Genomic DNA, 24069 nt, shown 5'->3' with positions numbered 1-24069 from the left:
TTTTTTTTGCTTTTTGGCATCTAGCGTTGCCACGGTAACACTTTTGACTGAAAAAAGTAATGCACATTAAGGCACGATGGAGACGCATCCAACGATATATGCCATGCATGGGTGTGCGTTCTGGTTCGGGCAGCATTAGCAGATTGTTTATTCACATGGTCCCCCATACAAATGCATTGGTTTTTGTTGCCATGGTAACAAGCCCCATAGGATAGAATGGGACAATTTGGCTTCAATATCTCAAAAGCTGTAAACGACAGCGTAATGAGACCTCAGTATGTTGTAGTCCACATGAAGCTGAGTCTTTTAACGTTGGAACCAAGTCTCTGCGATACCGCGTTGCCGCGCAACAAGCATCCGAAGTTCTGTTAGCATCAAAATGAACAATGTGGAATATCTCAAAAACCGTAATAGCAAGCATGACGAGACTAAAATATGTTGCAGTACAAAGCGTCCCGGGTTGGTCAATGTTGTAATGATGTCTGTACGATAAACCGTTGCCTAGCAACAAGCGTCCAAAATAAAAGTGATTTTTTTTTTAAATTGAAAGTTAAATATCGCAAAAACCGTAATAACTAGAATGATGAAGTTGTATGGTCCTTTAAAGACTATCGGGCCGAGTGTTTCAAAGTTTGAACGATGTCTCTACGATAAAGTTCGGCCGAGCAATAAGCGCGGGAATTTTCGCCTTTTTTTTTGCTTTTTAGCAACTAGCGTTGCCATGGTAACCCCTATTACTGAGAAAAGTAATACCCATCGAATCACGATGGAGACGCATCCAACGATGTATGCCATGCATGGGTGCACGTTGCGGTTCGGGCCGTATTAACGGACGAAAAAAAGTGCGGAATAATAAGAATAATAACTAGAAAATTTCTGGAAATTTTGATATGGGCATGCCCTACCGCCCATTCGAGCCCTCTCGCTGCTCTGGTTTGGGGCTGCAGTGTTTGTGTTCGGGGCGGTTTTATGTCAGTTTGAGGTGTTTACGGTTGTATTTCATTCATTCCTGTGCTCCCAATAGCTATTAATGGGGCGCGCTTTTTGCCGTCTAGCATCCCCACGGTAACGCTTTTGACTGAGAAAAGCAATGCCCATCGAGGCACGATGGAGACGCATCCAACGATGTATGCCATGCATGGGTGCACGTTCCGGTTCAGGCTACGTTAACGGATAGGTTTTTTTTCCACCATGGTTTAAAAAAACCCATCCGAATGAATGGGGCCATTTGGCATGGATTTTACATTAAACTTTCCTTAAATCACAGCTTCATGAAATTTTAATACGTTGAAGGTCACAGCGTGCCGAGTCAGGGAACATTTGTATGATGTCTCTACGATAATCTGTTGCCTAGCAACAAGCGTCCAAAGTCAAACGGAAATTAAAAAAAAAATGAAAGGTCAATATCACAAAAACTTAAAAAAATGGCATAATGAGGTTCTAGGCTCCGTTAGTGCCAATCGGGCCGAGTGTTTGAAAGTTTGAACTATGTCTCTACGATAAAGTCCGGCCGAGCAATAAGCGTCTGAATTTTCGCCTTTTTTTTGGCTTTTTGGCATCTAGCGTTGCCACGGTAGCACTTTTGACTGAAAAAAGTAATGCCCATCGAGGCACGATGGAGACGCATCCAACGATATATGCCATGCATGGGTGCACATTGCGGTCCGAGCAGTATTAACAGATTGTTTATTCACATGCTCTCCCATACAAATGCATAGGTTTTTGTTGCCATGGTAACAAGCCCCATAGGATAGAATGGGACAATTTGGCTTTAATATCTCAAAAGCTGTAAACGAGAGCGTAATGAGACCTCAGTATGTTGTAGTCCACATCAAGCTGAGTCTTTTAACGTTGGAACAAAGTCTCTGCGATACCGCGTTGCCGCGCAACAAGCATCCGAAGTTCCGTTAGCATCAAAATGAACAATGTGGAATATCTCAAAAACCGTAATAGCAAGCATGACGAGACTAAAATATGTTGCAGTACAAAGCGTCCCGGGTTTGTCAATGTTGTAATGATGTCTGTACGATAAACCGTTGCCTAGCAACAAGCGTCCAAAATAAAATAGATTTTTTTTTTAAATTGAAAGTTAAATATCGCAAAAACCGTAATAAGTAGCATGATGAAGTTTTATGGTCCTTTAGTGACTATCGGGCCGAGTGTTTGAAAGTTTGAACGATGTCTCTACGATAAAGTTCGGCCGAGCAATAAGCGTGGGAATTTTCGCCTTTTTTTTTGCTTTTTGGCAACTAGCGTTGCCACGGTAACCCCTATTACGGAGAAAAGTAATGCCCATCGAATCACGATGGAGACGCATCCAACAATGTATGCCATGCATGGGTGCACGTTGCGGTTCGGGCCGTATTAACGGACGAAAAAAAGTGCGGAATAAGAATAATAATAACTAGACAAAATTCCCGGGAAATTTTGAAGTGCCACGGACTACTGCCGGATGATCGCGGGGCTTATTTGCACCCATGAAGGTCAAGGACTCAATACTTAGTCATTTGACACCACCCATGACTGTCTATGTCAAACCATTCAAAAGTTATTACAGAAAATATGTAATAGGCTAATAGAACCGCTAACAAGACCGCTAACGGGATAGCTAACAGAACCGCTAACGGAACCTCTAACGGGATCGCTAACTGAACCGCTAACGGGATCGCTAAAGGGATCGCTAACGGGACCGCTAACGGGACCGCTAACCGAGCCGCTAACGGAATCGCTAACCGAGCCGCTAACAACCGCTAACGGAACCGCTAACGGGACCGCTAACGGGACCGCTAACGGGACCGCTAACGGAACCGCTAACGGGACCGCTAACGGGACCGCTAACGGGACCGCTAACGGGACCGCTAACGGGATCGCTAACGGGATCGCTAACGGAGCCGCTAATGGGGTCGCTAACGGGACCGCTAACAACCGCTAACGAAACCGCTAACAGTACCGCTAACAGAACCGCTAACTGAACCGCTAACGGGATCGCTAACGGGATCGCTAACGGGACCGCTAACCGAGCCGTTAACGGAATCGCTAACCGAGCCGCTAACAACCGCTAACGGGACCGCTAACAGGACCGCTAATGGGATCGCTAACGGAACCGCTAACGGGACCGCTAACGGGACCGCTAACGGGACCGCTAACGGGACCGCTAACGGGACCGCTAACGGGATCGCTAACGGAGCCGCTAATGGGGTCGCTAACGGGACCGCTAACAACCGCTAACGGAACCGCTAACAGGACCGCTAACAGAACCGCTAACTGAACCGCTAACGGGATCGCTAACGGGATCGCTAACGGGACCGCTAACCGAGCCGCTAACGGAATCGCTAACCGAGCCGCTAACAACCGCTAACGGAACCGCTAACGGGACCGCTAACGGGACCGCTAACGGGATCGCTAACGGAACCGCTAACGGGACCGCTAACGGGACCGCTAACGGGATCGCTAACGGGATCGCTAACGGGACCGCTAACCGAGCCGCTAACGGGATTGCTAACGGGATCGCTAACAACCGCTAACGGGACCGCTAACGGGATTGCTAACGGGGTCGCTAACTGGACCGCTAACGGGATCGCTAACTGGACCGCTAACGGGATCGCTAACAGGACCGCTAACAGAACCGCTAACGGGACCGCTAACACCAATAACACTACCATCCCATAATAAACACCTACCATCCCATAATAACACTAACATCCTATAAAAACACCTGCCATCCCATAATAACGCTAAAAACCTTAAAAAAAACACCTGCCATCCCATAATAACACTAACATCCTATAAAAACACCTGCCATCCCATAATAACACTAACATCCTATAAAAATAAAATGGGGATCATGTAAGGTCAGGGTTCAGATTCCTCCATTATCCAAGGTAAAGTATTATGAAGTCTGCATTGATGTGTCATGTGACCAGTTCTGGGTCACATGACCCGGAAGTATGGTAGTGTATATTGTATTGGAATGACTCAGCTAGTTTTTTGGATTTGACAAGCCTCAAATAACTTCACCTTGTAATCAAACTGTAGCTCCTAGCAGAAAAACAAAGGCATCGTGAGAGAGTCAGAACCCGGAAGATTCTGACAATCTTAATTTTATTCAGATATTCCTTAAAATGTGTTAGTAACGGCAATTCGAAAACAAAAATGAGATTTTTTTTAAGAAAACTTCATTTAACATGGGAGTCAATGAAGAGACAGACAGGAATTGGCGTGTCTGTTGGCTCCACCGTTAAAATTTTGTGCACACCACGCCTGTGAAAGTCACATTTTATAAATCACAACACCTATGTCTATATTCTGACCAAAAATGATCAGTCTACCTTTTACGGTTTGGCCGTGACCTCGAGTTACAAATAAGAAATCATGTTTTTTTTTCAGTGTAACTACACTCTAGCAAACTGACTCCCGTGCTCTAGATTTGAAAAAAAGTGATTTCCAGACCTCGCTTGAGGGCTCATATCTTGAAAAGTGTACATTTTAGGAAAAAACAGTCCGGGGTTTAGAGAGAGAAGAGAAGTTTTCCTCCGTTTTGAAGTTTGAATGACGTTTCTACGTGCAAGTATGAGAAAGATACGTGACTCAGAAAAAAGGTGAATTTTGTCTTTTTTCTCGACATTTTCCCATCCGCTTTGAATGGCGCCATAGGAATACATGGGAAAATGGTCTCCCCATTAGTTTGGAAATTTGGAAATGTTTTTGCACTTCGTGCAAAAACTATTTGTGCCATCGCTCTGAAAATCCACAGGACTGTAGTTAAATTCAGGGCCTACAACTTTCTAAATCGGTTCAGAATTTTTCGAGCAACGGTGTGCGAGTGGTGAGGCCCCAAACTTCTCGCAATGCGTTCCGGATGGGGCAAAAAGCGCACGTTTGTGCACGTTGCGCAAAAACGTGCACGCCAATCGCTAATAAAAGTCATACCCATCGATTCCCGATTAAGGCGCACGTTTCTACGTTTTTACTTTTCGCGTTTTGTCAAAGCTGTGGGACTAGTTACGCGCCGAAGTTTTTACGGAAGAATAAATAAATAAACTAGACAAAATTCCCGGGAAATTTTGAAGTGCCACGGACTACTGCCGGATGATCGCGGGGCTTATTTGCACCCATGAAGGTCAAGGACTCGATACAGATTCCAATGACACCACCCATGACTCTTTATGTCAAACCATTCAAAAGTTATTACAGAAAATATAGAACCGCTAACTGAACCGCTAACGGGATCGCTAACGGGATCGCTAACGGGACCGCTAACCGAGCCGCTAACGGGATCGCTAACCGAGCCGCTAACAACCGCTAACGGAACCGCTAACGGGACCGCTAATGGGATCGCTAACGGAACCGCTAACGGGACCGCTAACGGGATCGCTAACGGGATCGCTAACGGGATCGCTAACGGGATCGCTAACGGGATCGCTAACGGGATCGCTAACGGGACCGCTAACGGGACCGCTAACCGAGCCGCTAATGGGATCGCTAACGGGACCGCTAACAACCGCTAACGGGACCGCTAACAGAACCGCTAACAGAACCGCTAACGGGATCGCTAACAACCGCTAGCGGAACCGCTAACGGGACCGCTAATGGGATTGCTAACGGGACCGCTAACGGGGTCGCTAACTGGACCGCTAACGGGATCGCTAACTGGACCGCTAACGGTACCGCTAACGGGATCGCTAACGGAATCGCTAACTGAACCGCTAACGGGACCGCTAACCGAGCCGCTAACGGGATTGCTAACCGAGCCGCTAATGGGATCGCTAACGGGACCGCTAACAACCGCTAACGGAACCGCTAACAGGACCGCTAACAGAACCGCTAACAGAACCGCTAACGGGACCGCTAACGGGATCGCTAACAACCGCTAGCGGAACCGCTAACGGGACCGCTAACGGGGTCGCTAACTGGACCGCTAATGGGATCGCTAACTGGACCGCTAACGGGACCGCTAACGGGATCGCTAACGGAATCGCTAACTGAACCGCTAACGGGACCGCTAACGGGACCGCTAACGGGATCGCTAACAACCGCTAGCGGAACCGCTAACGGGACCGCTAACGGGGTCGCTAACTGGACCGCTAACGGGACCGCTAACGGGACCGCTAACGGGACCGCTAACCGAGCCGCTAACGGGATCGCTAACCAAGCCGCTAACGGGATCGCTAACGGGATCGCTAACAACCGCTAACGGGACCGCTAACGGGATTGCTAACGGGACCGCTAACGGGGTCGCTAACTGGACCGCTAACGGGATCGCTAACTGGACCGCTAACGGGACCGCTAACGGGATCGCTAACAGGACCGCTAACAGAACCGCTAACGGGACCGCTAACACCAATAACACTACCATCCCATAATAAACACCTACCATCCCATAATAACACTAACATCCCATAATAACACTAACATCCTATAAAAACACCTGCCATCCCATAATAACACTAACATCCTATAAAAACAACTGACATCCCATAATAACACTAACATCCTATAAAAACACCTGTCATCCCATAATAACACTAACATCCTATAAAAACACCTGACATCCCATAATAACACTAACATCCTATAAAAACACCTGACATCCCATAATAACACCTATCGTGTGTGTGTGTGTGTGTGTGTGTGTGTGTGTGTGTGTGTGTGTGTGTGTGTGTGTGTGTGTTCATCTAAGGTTAAAAGGTCAGGGTTCAGATTTCTCCATTTTCCAGGTTATACTATGAATTCTGTACTGAGTGAGTCATGTAACCAGTTCTGGGTCAGTCTAATCAGTCAACAGCTAAGCTCTGGTTGCTAGGGGCAACAAGAACCTGATACAGAGGGAGCGGGAATGACTCAGCTGGATTTTTGGTTGTGACAAACCTGAAATCACTCCACTTTGCGCTCAAACCGTAGCTCTTAGCAGAAAAACGAAAACATTTTGAGAAACAGAGAACCTACCAGATTATCTAAATGTTATTTTCATACAGATATTCCTTAAAATGTGTTAGTAACGGCAATTTGAAAACAAAAATGAGATTTTTTTTAAGAAAACTTCATTTAACATGGGAGTCAATGAAGAGAGAGACAGGAACTGGCGTGTCTGTTGGCTCCCCCGTTAAAATTTTGTGCACACCACGCCTGTCAAAGTCACATTTTATAAATCACAACACCTATGTCTATATTCTGACCAAAAATTATCTGTCTACCTTTTACGGTTTGGCCGTGACCTCGAGTTACAAATAAGAAATCATGTTTTTTTTTCAGTGTAACTACACTCTAGCAAACTGACTCCCGTGCTCTAGATTTGAAAAAAAGTGATTTCCAGTCCTCGCTTGAGGGCTCATATCTTGAAAAGTGTACATTTTAGGAAAAAACAGTCCGGGGTTTAGAGAGAGAAGAGAAGTTTTCCTCCGTTTTGAAGTTTGAATGACGTTTCTACGTGCAAGTATGAGAAAGATACGTGACTCAGAAAAAAGGTGATTTTTTTTTTTTTTTAACCTCCTCCCACCCAAAGTGTGAAATGCTGCCCCATACAAATACATGGGAAAATCTCCCCATTAGTTTGGAAATTTGGAAATGTTTTTGCACTTCGTGCAAAAACTATTCGTGCCATCGTTCTGAAAATCCACAGGACTGTAGTTAAATTCAGGGCCTACAACTTTCTAAATCGGTTCAGAATTTTTCGAGTAACGGTGTGCGAGTGGTGAGGCCCCAAACTTCACGCAATGCGTTCCGGATGGGGCAAAAAGCGCACGTTTGTGCACGTTGCGCAAAAACGTGCACGCCAATCGCTAATAAAAGTCATACCCATCGATTCCCGATTAAGGCGCACGTTTCTACGTTTTTACTTTTCGCGTTTTCTCAAAGCTGTAGGAGGAGTAGCCGGACAAAGTTTTTACGGAAGAATATATAAATAATAATAAGCCTGAGCAATAGTATGAGTGCCTCGTGCTGCGCACGAGGCACTCCTCCTCCATTGAGCTTGCGCAGCTCAATGGAGGAGGCGTGCCACGTGGCGCAGCCGTGGCACTAACTAGAAAATTTCTGGAAATTTTGATATGGGCATGCCCTACCGCCCATTCGCCCCCTCTCGCTGCTTTGGTTTGGGGCTGTAGTGGTTGTGTTCGGGGTGGTTCTATGTCAGCTTGAGGTGTTTTTACGCTTGTATTTCATTCATTCCTGTGCTCCCAATAGTTATTAATGGGGCGCGCTTTTTGGCATCTAGCATTGCCATGGTAACGCTTTTGACTGAGAATAGTAATGCCCATCGAGGCAAGATGGAGACGCATGTAACGATGTATGCCATGCATGAGTGCACGTTCTGGTTCAGGCTACGTTAACGGATAGGTTTTTTTTTTCACCATGGTACAAAACCCCATCCGAATGAATGGGGCCATTTGGCCTGGATTTTGACATAAAATTTCCTTAAATACCAGCTTCATGAGATTTGAGTATGTTGAAGTCCACAGCGTGCCGAGTCAGGGGACATTTGTACGATGTCTCTACGATAATCTGTTGCCTAGCAACAAGCGTCCAAAGTCAAATGGAAATAAAAAAGAAAAATTAAAGGTCAATATCGCAAAAATTTTAATAATTGGCACAATGAGCTTGTAGGGTCCGTTAGTGCCAATCGGGCCGAGTGTTTGAAAGTTTGAACGATGTCTCTACGATAAAGTTCGACCGAGCAATAAGCGTCTGAATTTTCGCCTTTTTTTTTTTCTTTTTGGCGTCTAGCGTTGCCACGGTAACACTTTTGACTGAGAAAAGTAATGCTCATCGAGGCACGATGGAGACGCATCCAACGATGTATGCCATGCATGGGTGCACGTTCCGGTTCGGACAGCATTAACAGATTGTTTATTCACATGGTCCCCCATACAAATGCATTGGTTTTTTTTGCCATAGTAACAAGCCCCATAGGATAGAATGGGACAATTTGGCTTCAATATCTCAAAAGCTGTAAACGACAGCGTAATGAGACCTCAGTATGTTGTAGTCCACATCAAGCTGAGTATTTTAACGTTGAATCAAAGTCTCTACATTATCGCGTTGCCGCGCAACAAGCGTCCAAAATTCCGTTAGCGTCAAAATGAGCAACGTGGAATATCTCAAAAACTGTAATAGCTAGCTTGACGAGACTAAAATATGTTGCAGTACAAAGCGTCCCGGGTTTGTCAATGTTGTAATGATGTCTGTACGATAAACCGTTGCCTAGCAACAAACGTCCAAAATAAAAGAGATTTTTTTTTTAAATTGAAAGTTAAATATCGCAAAAACCGTAATAACTAGAATGATGTAGTTGTATGGTCCTTTAAAGACTATCGGGCCGAGTGTTTCAAAGTTTGAACGATGTCTCTACGATAAAGTTCGGCCGAGCAATAAGCGCGGGAATTTTCGCCTTTTTTTTTGCTTTTTGGCAACTAGCGTTGCCACGGTAACCCCTATTACTGAGAAAAGTAATACCCATCGAATCACGATGGACACGCATCCAACGATGTATGCCATGCATGGGTGCACGTTGCGGTTCGGGCCGTATTAACGGACGAAAAAAAGTGCGGAATAATAAGAATAACTAGAAAATTTCTGGAAATTTTGATATGGGCATGCCCTACCGCCCATTCGTCCCCTCTCGCTGCTTTGGTTTGGGGCTGTAGCGGTTGTGTTTAGGGTGGTTCTATATCAGTTTGAGGTGTTTTTACGCTTGTATTTCATTCATTCCTGTGCTCCCAATAGTTATTAATGGGGCGCGCTTTTTGGCATCTAGCGTTGCCACGGTAACGCTTTTGACTGAGAATAGTAATGCCCTTCGAGGCAAGATGGAGACGCATCTAACGATGTATGCCTTGCATGGGTGCACGTTCCGGTTCAGGCTACGTTAACGGATAGGTTTTTTTTTCACCGTGGTACAAAACCCCATCCGAATGAATGGGGCCATTTGGCCTGGATTTTGACATAAAATTTCCTTAAATGCCAGCTTCATGAAATTTGAGTATGTTGAAGTCCACAGCGTGCCGAGTCAGGGGACATTTGTACGATGTCTCTACGATAACCTGTTGCCTAGCAACAAGCGTCCAAATTCAAACAGAAATTTAAAAAAAAATGAAAGGCCAATATCGCAAAAACTGTAATAATTAGCATAATGAGGTTGTACGTAGCGTTAGGGACAATCGGGCCGAGTGTTTGAAAGTTTGAACGATGTCTCTACGATAAAGTTCAACCGAGCAATAAGCGTCTGAATTTTTGCCTTTTTTTTTGCTTTTTGGCATCTAGCGTTGCCACGGTAACACTTTTGACTGAGAAAAGTAATGCCCATCGAGGCACGATGGAGACGCATCCAACAATGTATGCCATGCATGGGTGCACGTTCCGGTTCGGGCAGCATTAACAGATTGTTTATTCACATGGTCCCCCATACAAATGCATTGGTTTTTGTTGCCACGGTAACAAGCCCCATAGGATAGAATGGGACAATTTGGCTTTAATATCTCAAAAGCTGTAAAAGACAGCGTAATGAGATACCGTAGGTATCGCAGATAGTCTCTGCGATACCGCGTTGCCCCGCAACAAGCATCCGAAGTTCCGTTAGCATCAAAATGAACAATGTGGAATATCTCAAAAACCGTAATAGCAAGCATGACGAGACTAAAATATGTTGCAGTACAAAGTGTCCCGGGTTGGTCAATGTTGTAATGATGTCTGTACGATAAACCGTTGCCTAGCAACAAGCGTCCAAAATAAAATAGATTTTTTTTTTAAATTGAAAGTTAAATATCGCAAAAACCGTAATAACTAGCATGATGAAGTTTTATGGTCCTTTAGTGACTATCGGGCCGAGTGTTTGAAAGTTTGAACGATGTCTCTACGATAAAGTTCGGCCGAGCAATAAGCGTGGGAATTTTCGCCTTTTTTTTTGCTTTTTGGCAACTAGCGTTGCCACGGTAACCCCTATTACGGAGAAAAGTAATGCCCATCGAATCACGATGGAGACGCATCCAACGATGTATGCCATGCATGGGTGCACGTTGCGGTTCGGGCCGTATTAACGGACGAAAAAAAGTGCGGAATAAGAATAATAATAACTAGAAAATTTCTGGAAATTTTGATATGGGCATGCCCTACCGCCCATTCGTCCCCTCTCGCCGCTTTGGTTTAGGGCTGTAGTGTTTGTGTTCGGGGCGGTTCTATGTCAGTTTGAGGTGTTTACGGTTGTATTGCATTCATTCCTGTGCTCCCAATAGCTATTAATGGGGCGCGCTTTTTGCCGTCTAGCGTCCCCACTGTAACGCTTTTGACTGAGAAAAGTAATGCCCATCGAGGCACGATGGAGAAGCATCTAACGGTGTATGCCGTGCATGGGTGCACGTTCCGGTTCAGAGTACGTTAACGGATAGGGTTTTTTTCCACCGTGGTAAAAAAAAAACATCCGAATGAATGGGGCCATTTGGCATGGATTTTACATTAAAGCTTCCTTAAATCACAGCTTCATGAAATTGGAATATGTTGAAGATCACAGCTTGCCGAGTCGGGGAACATTTGTATCATGTCTCTACGATAATCTGTTGCCTAGCAACAAGCATCCAAAGTCAAACGGAAATTAAAAAAAAAAAGAAAGGTCAATATCGCAAAAACTTTAAAAGTTGGCATAATGAGGTTCTAGGGTCCGTTAGTGCCAATCAGGCCGAGTGTTTGAAAGTTTGAACGATGTCTCTACGATAAAGTCCGGCCGAGCAATAAGCGTCTGAATTTTCGCCTTTTTTTTTGCTTTTTGGCATCTAGCGTTGCCACGGTAACACTTTTGACTGAGAAAAGTAATGCCCATTGAGGCACGATGGAGACGCATCCAACGATATATGCCATGCATGGGTGCACATTGCGGTCCGAGCAGCATTAGGTTTTTGTTGCCATGGTAACAAGCCCCATAGGATAGAATGGGACAATTTAGCTTCAATATCTCCAAAGCTGTAAACGACAGCGTAATGAGACCTCAGTATGGTGTAGTCCACATCAAGCTGAGTCTTTTAACGTTGGAACCAAGTCTCTACGATACTGCGTTGCCGCGCAACAAGCATCCGAAGTTCCGTTAGCATCAAAATGAGAAGAGTGAAATATCTCAAAAACCGTAATAGCTAGCATGACGAGACTAAAATATGTTGCAGTACAAAGCGTCCCGGGTTGGTCAATGTTGTAATGATGTCTGTACGATAAACCGTTGCCTAGCAACAAGCGTCCAAAATAAAAGTGATTTTTTTTTTAAATTGAAAGTTAAATATCGCAAAAACCGTAATAACTAGCATGATGAAGTTGTATGGTCCTTTAAAGACTATCGGGCCGAGTGTTTTAAAGTTTGAACGATGTCTCTACGATAAAGTTCGGCCGAGCAATAAGCGCGGGAATTTCCGCCTTTTTTTTTGCTTTTTGGCAACTAGCGTTGCCACGGTAACCCCTATTACTGAGAAAAGTAATACCCATCGAATCACGATGGAGACGCATCCAACGATGTATGCCATGCATGGGTGCACGTTGCGGTTCGGGCCGTATTAACGGACGAAAAAAAGTGCGGAATAATAAGAATAACTAGACAAAATTCCCGGGAAATTTTGAAGTGCCACGGACTACTGCCGGATGATCGCGGGATGCACCCATGAAGGTCAAGGACTCGATACTTGGTCATTTGACACCACCCATGACTCTCTATGTCAAACCATTCAAAAGATATTGGACTATAACGTATCGGCCAATCAGGACAAGGGGCGGGGCTAATTTGCACCAATGAGGGTCAGGGACTCCATACTTAGTCATTTGACACCACCCATGTCTCTGTATGTCAAACCATTCAAAAGATATTGGACTTTAACGTATCAGCCAATCAGAAGAAGGGGCGTGGCTAATTTGCACCAATGAGGGTCAGGGACTCGATACTTGGTCATTTGACACCACCCATGTCTCTGTATGTCAAACCATTCAAAAGATATTGGACTATAACGTATCGGCCAATCAGAAGAAGGGGCGTGGCTAATTTGCACCAATGAGGGTCAGGGACTCCATACTTAGTCATTTGACACCACCCATGTCTCTGTATGTCAAACCATTCAAAAGATATTGGACTTTAACGTATCAGCCAATCAGAAGAAGGGGCGTGGCTAATTTGCACCAATGAGGGTCAGGGACTCGATACTTAGTCATTTGACACCACCCATGTCTCTGTATGTCAAACCATTCAAAAGATATTGGACTTTAACGTATCAGCCAATCAGAAGAAGGGGCGGGGCTAATTTGCACCAATGAGGGTCAGGGGCTCGATACTTAGTCATTTGATACCACCCGTGAGTCTCTATGTCAAACCATTCAAAAGATATTGGACTATAACGTATCGGCCAATCAGAAGAAGGGGCGGGGCTAATATGTATATATAATATCCAAATGTAAATATTTATATGTATAATAATAATAATATACATATATATCCCATGAACCTGTCCCCAGCAGGACTGGGGATCATGTAAGGTCAGGGTTCAGATTCCTCCATTATCCAAGGTAAAGTATTATGAAGTCTGCATTGAGTGGGTCATGTGACCAGTTCTGGGTCACATGACCCGGAAGTATGGTAGTGTATATTGTATTGGAATGACTCAGCTAGTTTTTCGGATTTGACAAGCCTCAAATAACTTCACCTTGTAATCAAACTGTAGCTCCTAGCAGAAAAACAAAGACATCGTGAGAGAGACAGAACCCGGAAGATTCTGACAATCTTAATTTTATTCAGATATTCCTTAAAATGTGTTAGTAACGGCAATTCGAAAACAAAAATTAGATTTTTTTGAAGAAATTTTTTTTTAACATTGCAGTGAATGGAGAAGGAGACAGGAATTGGCATGGCTCTTAGTCTCCCCGTTTAAATTTTGTGCACACCACGCCTGTCAAAGTCACATTTTAAGAATACCAAAATGTATGTCTACATTCTGACCAAAAATTATCTGTCCAGCTTTTACGGTTCGGCCGTGAGGTCGAGTTACAAATAAAAATTATGATCATTTTTTCAAGGTTCTGCTCACTCTGATCAATTAAAACCTCCACTCTAGATTTGACAAAGAGTGATTTTCAGTCCTCGCTTGAAGGCTCATATCTTGAAAAGTGTACATTTTAGGAAAAAACAGTCCGGGGTTTAGAGAGAGAAGAGAAGTTTTCCTCCGTTTTGAAGTTTGAATGACGTTTCTACGTGCAAGTATGAGAAAGATACGTGACTTGGAAAAAAGGTGAATTTTGTCTTTTTTTTCTCAACATTTTCCCATCCGCTTTGAATGGCGCCATTGAAATGCATGGGAAAACAGTTCCCCATTAGTTTGGAAATTTGGAAATGTTTTTGCACTTCGTGCAAAAACTATTCGTGCCATCGTTCTGAAAATCCAGATGACTGTAGTTAAATTCAGGGCCTACAACTTTCTAAATCGGTTCAGAATTTTTCGAGTAACGGTATGCGAGTGGTGAGGCCCCAAAGTTCACGCAATGCGTTCCGGATGGGGCAAAAAGCGCACGTTTGTGCACGTTGCGCAAAAACGTGCACGCCAATCGCTAATAAAAGTCATTCCCATGAAGTCCCGATTAAGTCGCACGTTTCTACGTTTTTACTTTTTGAGTTTTCTCAAAGCTGCGCAACTAGTTACGCGCCGAAGTTCATACGGAAGAATATGGAATAATAATAATAAAGAATAAGCCTGAGCAATAGTATTAGTGCCTCGTGCTGCGCACGAGGCACTCCTCCTCCATTGAGCTTGCGCATCTCAATGGAGGAGGCGTGCCACGTGGCGCAGCCGTGGCACTAATAATAATAAGAAAAGGGAAACCTTTTCTAGATACTAATATATCGCCTTCATTTTCATGTTTTTCCTCATTTTTTCGGGCGTGTTTTATTTTTTGGGGATTTTTTTTTACCACATCCGAGCGGGGTCATGCTGTACACCCGCTGGTGTGACGTGGGACTTTTGCGACTTTAGCTTGTTAGCAGCATTGCACTTTGGGCCATTCTGGACGATTGCAATATGGTCATGCCATTACTTGGCATGCCCATAATAAGAAAAGGGAAACTTTTCTGTATACCAATATATCGCCTTCATTTTCATGTTTTTCCTCATTTTTTCGGACGTGTTTTAGTTTTTGGGGATTTTTTTTTTCCACATCAGTGCGGGGTCATGCTGTACACCCGCTGGTGTGACGTGGGACTTTTGCGACTTTAGCTTGTTAGCAAAATGCTAGCAACATTGCCCTTTGGGCCATTCTGGACGATTGCAATATGGTCATGCCATTACTTGGCATGCCCATAATAATAATAAGAAAAGGGAAACCTTTTCTGGGTACTAATTTACGCCTTCATTTTCATGTTTTTCCTCATTTTTTCGGCCGTGTTTTACTTTTTGGGGATTTTTTTTTTCCACATCAGTGCGGGGTCATGCTGTACACCCGCTGGTGCGCAGTGGGACTTTTGCGACTTTAGCATGCTAGCAGCATTGCCCTTTGGGCCATTCTGGACGATTGCAATATGGTCATGCCACTACTTGGCATGCCCATAATAATAATAAGAAAAGGGAAACCTTTTCTAGATACTAATATATCGCCTTCATTTTCATGTTTTTCCTCATTTTTTCGGCCGTGTTTTACTTTTTGGGGATTTTTTTTTTCCACATCAGTGCGGGGTCATGCTGTACACCCGCTGGTGCGCAGTGGGACTTTTGCGACTTTAGCATGCTAGCAGCATTGCCCTTTGGGCCATTCTGGACGATTGCAATATGGTCATGCCACTACTTGGCATGCCCATAATGATAAGAAAAGAGGTAAAATAATAGAAAGCACAAGTTGTTAAAAAGTAAGGGCAGTAGAATACCGCAGGTACACATCACATTCTTAAAATGGCAAGAATTACGTTTCTATACGGTCAAAACGTACAAAGACCGGGTCAAATACAGTATTACAAAGTAATCTGTGCCGATTCGTGCGGTGACTCAAACCAATTTGACAATTCTACGTCACAATGCCTGTATTCAGGGCTTATCCATAACTTTGCGCGGTTTTCAAAAAGTATTTAATTTAAGAGTACGCTTAAATAACAAATAAAATGAAATAAAATGATAAGAAAAGAGATAAAATAATAAAAAGCACAAGTTGTAGAGTACAGCAGTTAAGTATTTAACTTAGGAGTAACCTTCAGTAAACAGTAATGTTTTTATGCCTGATTTAAAGGATTTATCTGTTTATTTATCCATTTTGCCTAACACGTGGTACAAACCACGTTCTATGCTATTATATACAAGCAGGGAAAAGCTTCCTCATGTGTTTACTGATATGAAAGAGAATTAGATATACCAGTATTTTAAGCTTCAGTCACCTGAATTTAATGCCCCCCCCCCCAAAAAAAAAAAAAAACAACAACTAACGAATGAATAAAGCTGTCAAGGCTGTGCATTATGTAAATATACTAAATCATTTTAATTTTTTTTTACAAATCTCAGCCAGTATCAGGTGATGTCAACCTGGTTGATATCAGTCAGGTCTGATCAGAATAAAACTGTCCAATTCCGAACATCAACCGACTAACTGAACCATCAATACTTGCTGCTTAACTCACTTTCTTTTAAAAATCACGAGCACGGCTGAGTTCCATTTTCCTTGTAAGTCAGAAGTCAGAGTTGGGAATGACGTCTCACTCTTGTTGACACTGTTCCAGTTTACAAGTATGAAAACCAGTATGTTTTCAGTTGATTCACCTTTGAAGTTCAGATGAGCCAACCCTTGAGTACAGGCTGTCCCACCTTAGACATGTGACCAAAACATCTCTCGGCTGGGCTTTGTAGGTAAACTCAGCAACTTATATACACCTGTAACTTCTCAACTGAAGGAGCCTTTTGGATGAGAAGTGACACATCTTCGAGAACCAGGAAAAGAAGTCAACTTACATTTTAGTTAAATACTTAGCATTAGCTTAACGTGGATCACTGAGAATCTGCACATATCTGTTTCGATCAGCCTTTTGGCTTCTCCTGTCTATGTAGTCAAACTGCATAGAAGCAGCCGTGGCTTTTTGGAGACTGGTAGAGTCTCCTCTTGGTGGATAAGGCCATGTGTTTCTTAGAAGTTACTCTGGGTTCCACTAACCTTGGATTACTACACACTTTACTCATTTTGTGATCTTGTGGTCCAGACTTCCTCTTTATTTACCAGACGTTCAACTGGTAGAATCCAAGTTTTGTAAATTATTCCAGCTTAATAAACATCAGCAACTTTTTTTTCTCACTTCCTCAAAGACTTCCCTATTGACAGACGTGTAATGAAGATCAGACCAGATCCACAATTGTCTGCAATCAAACCCCCTCTCACCCGAATGTTATCTCAGTTGCTCATTACCACAATAAGTAAAGTTAAGTCTATTAAGTTGTCACATACATAAGAGCTTCCATGAAAATTTGACGCAGAAATTATGAAAAAAAAATCAACAAAGTTCACAGGTTTGTGAGCATGCTTTGTTCTTGGAATAAAATTAGATTTTGTGTGTTGTTGTTATGACTTCATCCTGTTATGACGCCGTTTTCCTATTTCCCATCTGCCTCCAAGCCTTTCACAAACCCAACCAACTGCACTGTTGCTTTTTGAACGCCAAATGTCTTTCTCCATGAGTGGCAGAAGACAAAAGAACTGCAACGTCAAGGCAGGACAGGGAGGATTGCGTCGGGCATGGCAGTGTAGAGAGCTTGGTACTGATTGATGTACTTTAGTTGGTCTAAATTGGTTCAGATAGAGGTCCCATAGCAGAAGAGTCGAATTAAAAGAGAGAATGCATATTCATAAAAATGCAGTGAACCTGCAGATGTGTTTGTTCTGGTAAGTCAACATGACTGCAGTCAGCCGTCAGTGGATGAGTCTCTGGAGAGAGGCAGCAGATGCCTCCAGTGATTCTACTCTGAACATGATTAATGTCTGACACTTCTTGAATGTCTGCAGCTCTCCTGGGCTCTCCCTCATACTTTTAAAGCCACTTTTAGGTGACTTTTGTTCTGTTGTGTGTAATCATTTTGATCTAATTGCTGCTATTATCCCAGATGAGGAGATAATGTGTCTTGCTGGCTGTCTTTTGTTGGGCTGTGTCTTAACAGCACAACTCAAATGTGCAGAGATGCCAGTAAAGTTTTGCAAAATGTTAACTCAAAACTGATGTTAAACAGAGTTAATGTTACTACAACTGAGGGGAAACATAGATGCAGACCTGTGCTCATTACGATGTTGGTAAAGTATGACTTAACCAGCACATATGTTTGATGTGGAGCAGTTTTTATGGTCTGGGTAATGTCAGCAAAGACAATTTGAACACAATAAACTGCCTATGCAAAACTGTTACACTAATTTGGTCAATTATCTGTTTCCTGTTTCCAAGGTCCGTAGACAATTGACTTTGGACGTGTTATATACGTAATTGCTTTCACAAAAACTTAACTCAGTTCTTCTGAAAACAGTTTGGACCAGACTTTGCTGTCCATTAGCTTGTGTCTCCGAAACTGGGAATGATGTTACACATATTTTGACAGTACAGCAATTGTACAGTTGGAAAAACATGGAGTGTCATACGTCGTTAACCTTTCCAAACATCAGAATAGCTATTGATGCTGTTAGCCATTGTTAGCAATGCTAACTCATAAAAATTCAGCATGCAGTATTCTGTATCTAAAAACAACGTTGGATCAAATCCTCTTATCAAAAGCAAACAGTACTCACGTTATGTGAATGAAATAAGATAAAGATAGATAAAATCACATGAGTAGCAGCCATGTTGAATATTGAAGTCGGGTCAGGTGAGATTTCATTGACTTTCCAAGTTGGAATTCCAACATCAGGTGGGATTCCAGATGAAACTTCTGTCATGTTTAATGCTGCTCATGTTTGATTATTTTGTGAGTGAAGCTGTTCTTTGTTACACGTGACACATTAAATTGGTTATGCTTGTCCTTTCACAGTACTCCCTCGTAAATGAGCCATTGATTGAGCTGGCCAACCCGGGCGCCAGTGGCTCTCTGTTCTACCTAACCAGCGATGATGAGTTCATCATTAAAACTGTCCAACACAAAGAGGCCAAGTTTCTGCAGAGACTGCTACCTGGATACTACATGGTAAGAAACCCGATGGTTGTTATTTATTTCATCACTGTCAGATAAAGCTTATGTCATGTTATATTTTCTATGTTTTCTTCCAAGTTAAAATTTGAGAGACAATAACAGCTATTAACTCGGTCTTTACAAACATTGACTTTTATTTGTTAAACCCATTTTTTGTCCCAGTAATTTGCATGAACCTTTTTTTGATACACCAACTTCTTCATCTCTCCCAAGCATAATTTATTTATCAGTTTTTTTGATAAAAGACATGTGCAGAGAAAAATTAGTTATCAAACTCATGACTTTGCATTTCCACCTTGACACTTGTGACTTTGCAACTGCTGCCGGACAAGCAGTGGAGATAAAGGCAGGATAATATGTTTGCATATTCACAGACCGGTGAATATAAAAATGTGGGAGTTCTAAATGGGGAACTTGAAACTTGAAGCTTTGGAAGGTGTAATTTAAGAAAAGCATCGTATTTTACTTGAACAGATTTAATGGTGCTTGGAGAGTATTGAAAATGAATTCTGCAAAAATTAGCAAAGATGCAGAAATAAGTTATTTTATCATGTCTTTTTATCAGACAATTTGTGAAATAATGGAACCACCAGACTTTATCTTGACAATGCACTAAGAAGACAATAGGGTATGTAAGTCTGACCTTGTGCTTTCATCCACAGAACTTGAACCAGAATCCACGAACACTGCTGCCTAAGTTTTACGGCTTGTACTGCATCCAGTCTGGTGGCATAAACATTCGACTGGTGGTGATGAACAATGTCCTGCCTCGCTCTGTAAAAATGCACTACAAATACGATCTGAAAGGATCCACGTACAAGAGGCGGGCGTCCAGGAAAGAAAGGGAAAAATCCTGTCCGACCTACAAAGACTTGGACTTCCAGGACATGCATGAAGAGGGGGTTTACTTTGACGCAGAGACGTACAACAACCTAATGAAGACCCTGCAGAGAGACTGTCGGGTAGGTCGTTATGCATTGTGCAAAATCAAGCGTGAAAATGTGCTCATGCTTTGAAATGGCATTGTTAATTTACTTTTCAAAAGAAGGAAACTGATAAAGAAAGTTGCAATCAGGTCATTTTTGTTTCCTAAACAGAGCTTTCCTTAAAAAAAAATCTATTTTTGTTGAGTTTCATTACTCTGCCAGAGCATGTAGACATATGTGCAGCAAATCCTCTTGCAGGCATTACATCATGTGGTTTTATTGGAGCTTATTGGAGATTTCTTTTAACCTGGGAATTCACCCGAGTTACGGGGCATGGCTGTTGAAAGGACATTCTTGTACCCAATTATGGAAGCTGAGAACCACAAGCAGTCTTGTTACATTATGTACCAGATCAAGAGAGCGTTCACAAATCTTAGATGGGACAAAATATCTTGAAACGAGGATTTGCTATGTTTTTGCCAGGATGAAAACTGTGGTTCCACTGTGTGTTCAGTTTAAGCCCTCCGTTTGCCACTGTACTCTGTACAGCTTCATTCCATACGTGGCTGCTACAAAAACACTGAATGTGATTAGGGCCTGAGTCTGGGTTGTTGGGATTCTTAGAGCTCCGCTCATAGGAAGTCCTCTAAACAAAAACCTAAATTCTTCTGTCTTTTAATAAGGAAACTATTCAATTTTTCAAAATGCAGACGTTTATTGGCTTACTGGATGTGAGGGGCAATGTAAGAAATGAGGATGGAATTATTTTTCCTGTGGGAAAGTGAAACGGAGGAAGAGGTTGGTATACAGGAGAAGCCCAAATATATCGAAGAATAGAGACAGATTGAGATGCTATTGTTACCTCATGTCTCACTGTGGCTCTCATTTTGGGAGTCATGGTAATAATCGGAAACCAGTTTTACCTCACCTGGTTACACGCTTCATGAGGATCTTTTTTCATGCAGCAGTGCAGCGACATTCTCAGAGTTGTGTGTAGCTCCTTTGTTGTTATATTTGAAGCAGAGATACGTAACACCTTCACTGTAACCTGTAAAGGTGTCACATTACTGACCTGTTGGCAGAGCTATTTTTGGAATTTGAGCCTGTAAACCAGTTGTGTTGAGGCTAAAAATCAACGTAGGTGTACTCGCTTCCTCATTGAAACTCAATCTGGACCAGATAAGGGAATCAATAAAGAATTTGATTGATTTGCAGCAGCAGTAATGGCTTTGGTACCAATGAAATCTTATCAGTTCCCATCCCTAGTTGAGAGAGAACATGTCTTCCTAATCTTAAGCTTCAGAATCACTGCTGGAGGTGCACTGGTTGTAATGAGCATTTTGTCAGAAACATTAATAACAAATAACTTTCTACTCACAAACTCGCTCTGATACTAAACTAGTTTAGCATTGGAGATCGACAGCTAATGTCCAAACTTCGTGAAATTCATCGTGGCCACAAGATGAAGTTTCAAAGTCGTAATCATAATGTATTAAAACACACGTTTTCTGCAGCTAATGCTTAGAAAGCATAAATGTTAGAAAAAATTACTTTATTGAAATTAAAATATTGTACAAAAACTAAAAAGGAAACCTTTTAAAAAAAAATTAAACAAACAAATGATGATGATGTAGCTTGGTAGTCTAATTCTTGCAGTTTATTGTCTTCAGGTCTTTTTTCTTTGGCATTTGTTTAGCTTTAGCTTCATACATAGATGGAAGATGGCAAAAAAGAAGCATCTCTCTGTAACTTTATGTCAAACTGCAAGAAACAACACTGGCTTTGGTGGATGATGTTTTTTTAGTTTGGTAATAGCTTATATGTAGACTTCAGATCTTTATTTAAAAAAAGTGTTCATTACATTGTGAAACCGTCACATAGACATGGTCATCGTGAAACAGTGAATCGTTGAACTTACATCCACTATCTACTGTTCAGTGAATCTATGACGGTGACGGACATGACCAGCTTTATCAGTGATGACATCGTGACCTGCAGTCATTAAAGGGTTGTACCCTTGTAGCAGCTAGCTACTGATAGGATGCTAGTCTTGTTTTCAATACTATTTTTACTACAAGTCAAATATGAGTATATGATCAGGAATCTGGCCAGTATGGTACTGTAAGCAGATGATACTAGTGGCTTGGATGAACAAACTTGCTGCTGGGCTGGACTAACCTGCCAAACCTGACAACACTGAATAAGACTATTGAGCTAACAATTTAATGACGTGCATTATACTGGACTTAGAGAGATGGAGAAACCTGATGGATATCACATGGAATACAATTATAAATAATGAACTGTGTGATGCTGTGGTTATATTTAGTTCAGCCTGTTTGGTAACAGAGCAATCTAATCTTGAAAACTTTGTTTTAGAGCAAAGTAACTCATTGTAGTGATTGTGGTGGCGTGTTGACCTCTGCTAAAGTGAAGTGCACTTCCAGGAAAGGTTGCTAAATGTTGGTGAACAACTGTTGCTTTCCCACCTTTTAAGTCAAACAGTATCTCAATAGTAAGTTTTTAGCCTCCGATACGGCTGGCTTGGAGGGACTTGATGTGAACTCCTCAGGTCACACCCTTTCTTATCATCATTAACCAATGCTGACTTTCCCAATGTTCCCTCTTTTCCTTTTAATGTTTTGCAGACTTCAGTCACTGTGACATCCTCCCATCTTGCTAAGTCACTAATTCCACATAGTTTAACCTGGCAGTTCACTCGCAATTAGATGTTTTCCAGCAAATGGCCCCTGACTTGGGCTGCCTACCCTCCCTGGGTGAATATGTGATATATTTTGCATGTATGAAGCGTGTGGCAGAGCGTGTCTGTGTGTGCCTGTTTCACAGCTGCTGCTGGAGCCCCAGTACTGTATAGTTTGTTATTGTCAGGGCTTCCTGCTCCTGCCTCCAAAGCGGGAAGCAAAGTGCTCTCTAAGCAGAATCTGTGTCCATTTCCATGAGTAAGCAGCTCACCCCATCACCCCCAGGCAGGGACCTAAACACAGGGGAAGGGTCAGCAGGAGCCGAGCAACAGGGGATGAGAGGCAGGGAGGTAATGAGGAAGTGGAGGGTTTTTTTCTTCTTCTATAATACCACTTTATATTCAGCTCCACACAGAACTTGTTTCAGAGGAATGTGCCACGTCAGAGTTGAGTTGAATACAGAGTTATGAAATCATAACAGTCATATTTCTGCTACACGACTCGTAGGAAAATGCAGGCCACGCTCTTTTCCTTTTAAGTCTCTTCTCTCCATTACGCTGCTGCTCCCATGATACTCCCCCCAAATGCCAAAACAGCATTAGGCATTAACAATTCATGCCTCATTTACGGAGAGAGTGAAACAGAGAGGGTGTTTTGAAGAGTTGGTGTGTATTGGTACCAGTGATGTGTGATCTGCGGCTGAGAAGAGCATCCTTGTTGCGTTACAGTGGAGGCATTGGCCAGCAGTGATGCAGGTCACACACTCACAAGCTTGGTTGTTGCATGTATTTAACAGAGGATAGTTTTTAAACCCTTTAGGTTAAATAGCATCAACTTAATTGAGGCATGAGAATCCTCTTCAGGCTCAAAACAAGAGAAGAAATGGAAAGTGGATTCTGTCAATACAGCAGTTTAGTGCTGTAAATGGACAATTGATGGTTAGTATGGTTAGTAACCAGCAGCAACCACAGTTGTATGTTGCCCTTTTTTGTAGCTGCTGGATCCAGTGACAGCAAAGGCCGAGAGGAATAAAATATCCGACTAGCTGTATTTAGTGTTTGTGTGTATGTGTGTGCGCGCTCCTGTGTTTTTTCCATTGTGGGAAAAAAACTAATTTGATTAACAAAACGGTTGCTCAAGAATTTTCTAGTGATTACTCATTTGAATATTCATCACATACATTTTCAAATTGCTTACATACAACAGTATTTACGTTTTTTAACATTAAAAGGGGAGACATTAAAAAAGATAATAAAATAAAAGTCCTCTCTCAGGGATATTGTGACATTCACATCACATTCG

The 24069-nt window shown here is 42.6% G+C and overlaps 1 protein-coding gene across 1 annotated transcript in view; it reads left to right on the top strand.

Annotated features, from left to right (window-relative positions):
• pip5k1bb (phosphatidylinositol-4-phosphate 5-kinase, type I, beta b) overlaps positions 1–24069 on the top strand; it is a 59555-nt gene that overhangs the window by 20890 nt on the left and 14596 nt on the right. Inside the window, exons 6-7 of the mRNA XM_061729049.1 lie at positions 18981–19133; positions 19802–20101. Coding sequence (XP_061585033.1) covers positions 18981–19133; positions 19802–20101 — 453 coding nt within the window. The remainder of the gene's footprint in view (positions 1–18980; positions 19134–19801; positions 20102–24069) is intronic.

The sequence above is a fragment of the Cololabis saira genome, chromosome 9, assembly GCF_033807715.1.
Source record: "Cololabis saira isolate AMF1-May2022 chromosome 9, fColSai1.1, whole genome shotgun sequence".
Lineage (NCBI taxonomy): Eukaryota > Metazoa > Chordata > Actinopteri > Beloniformes > Belonidae > Cololabis > Cololabis saira.
Note: the sequence above shows the minus strand (reverse complement) of the source record. Positions and strands in the feature narration are given on the sequence as shown.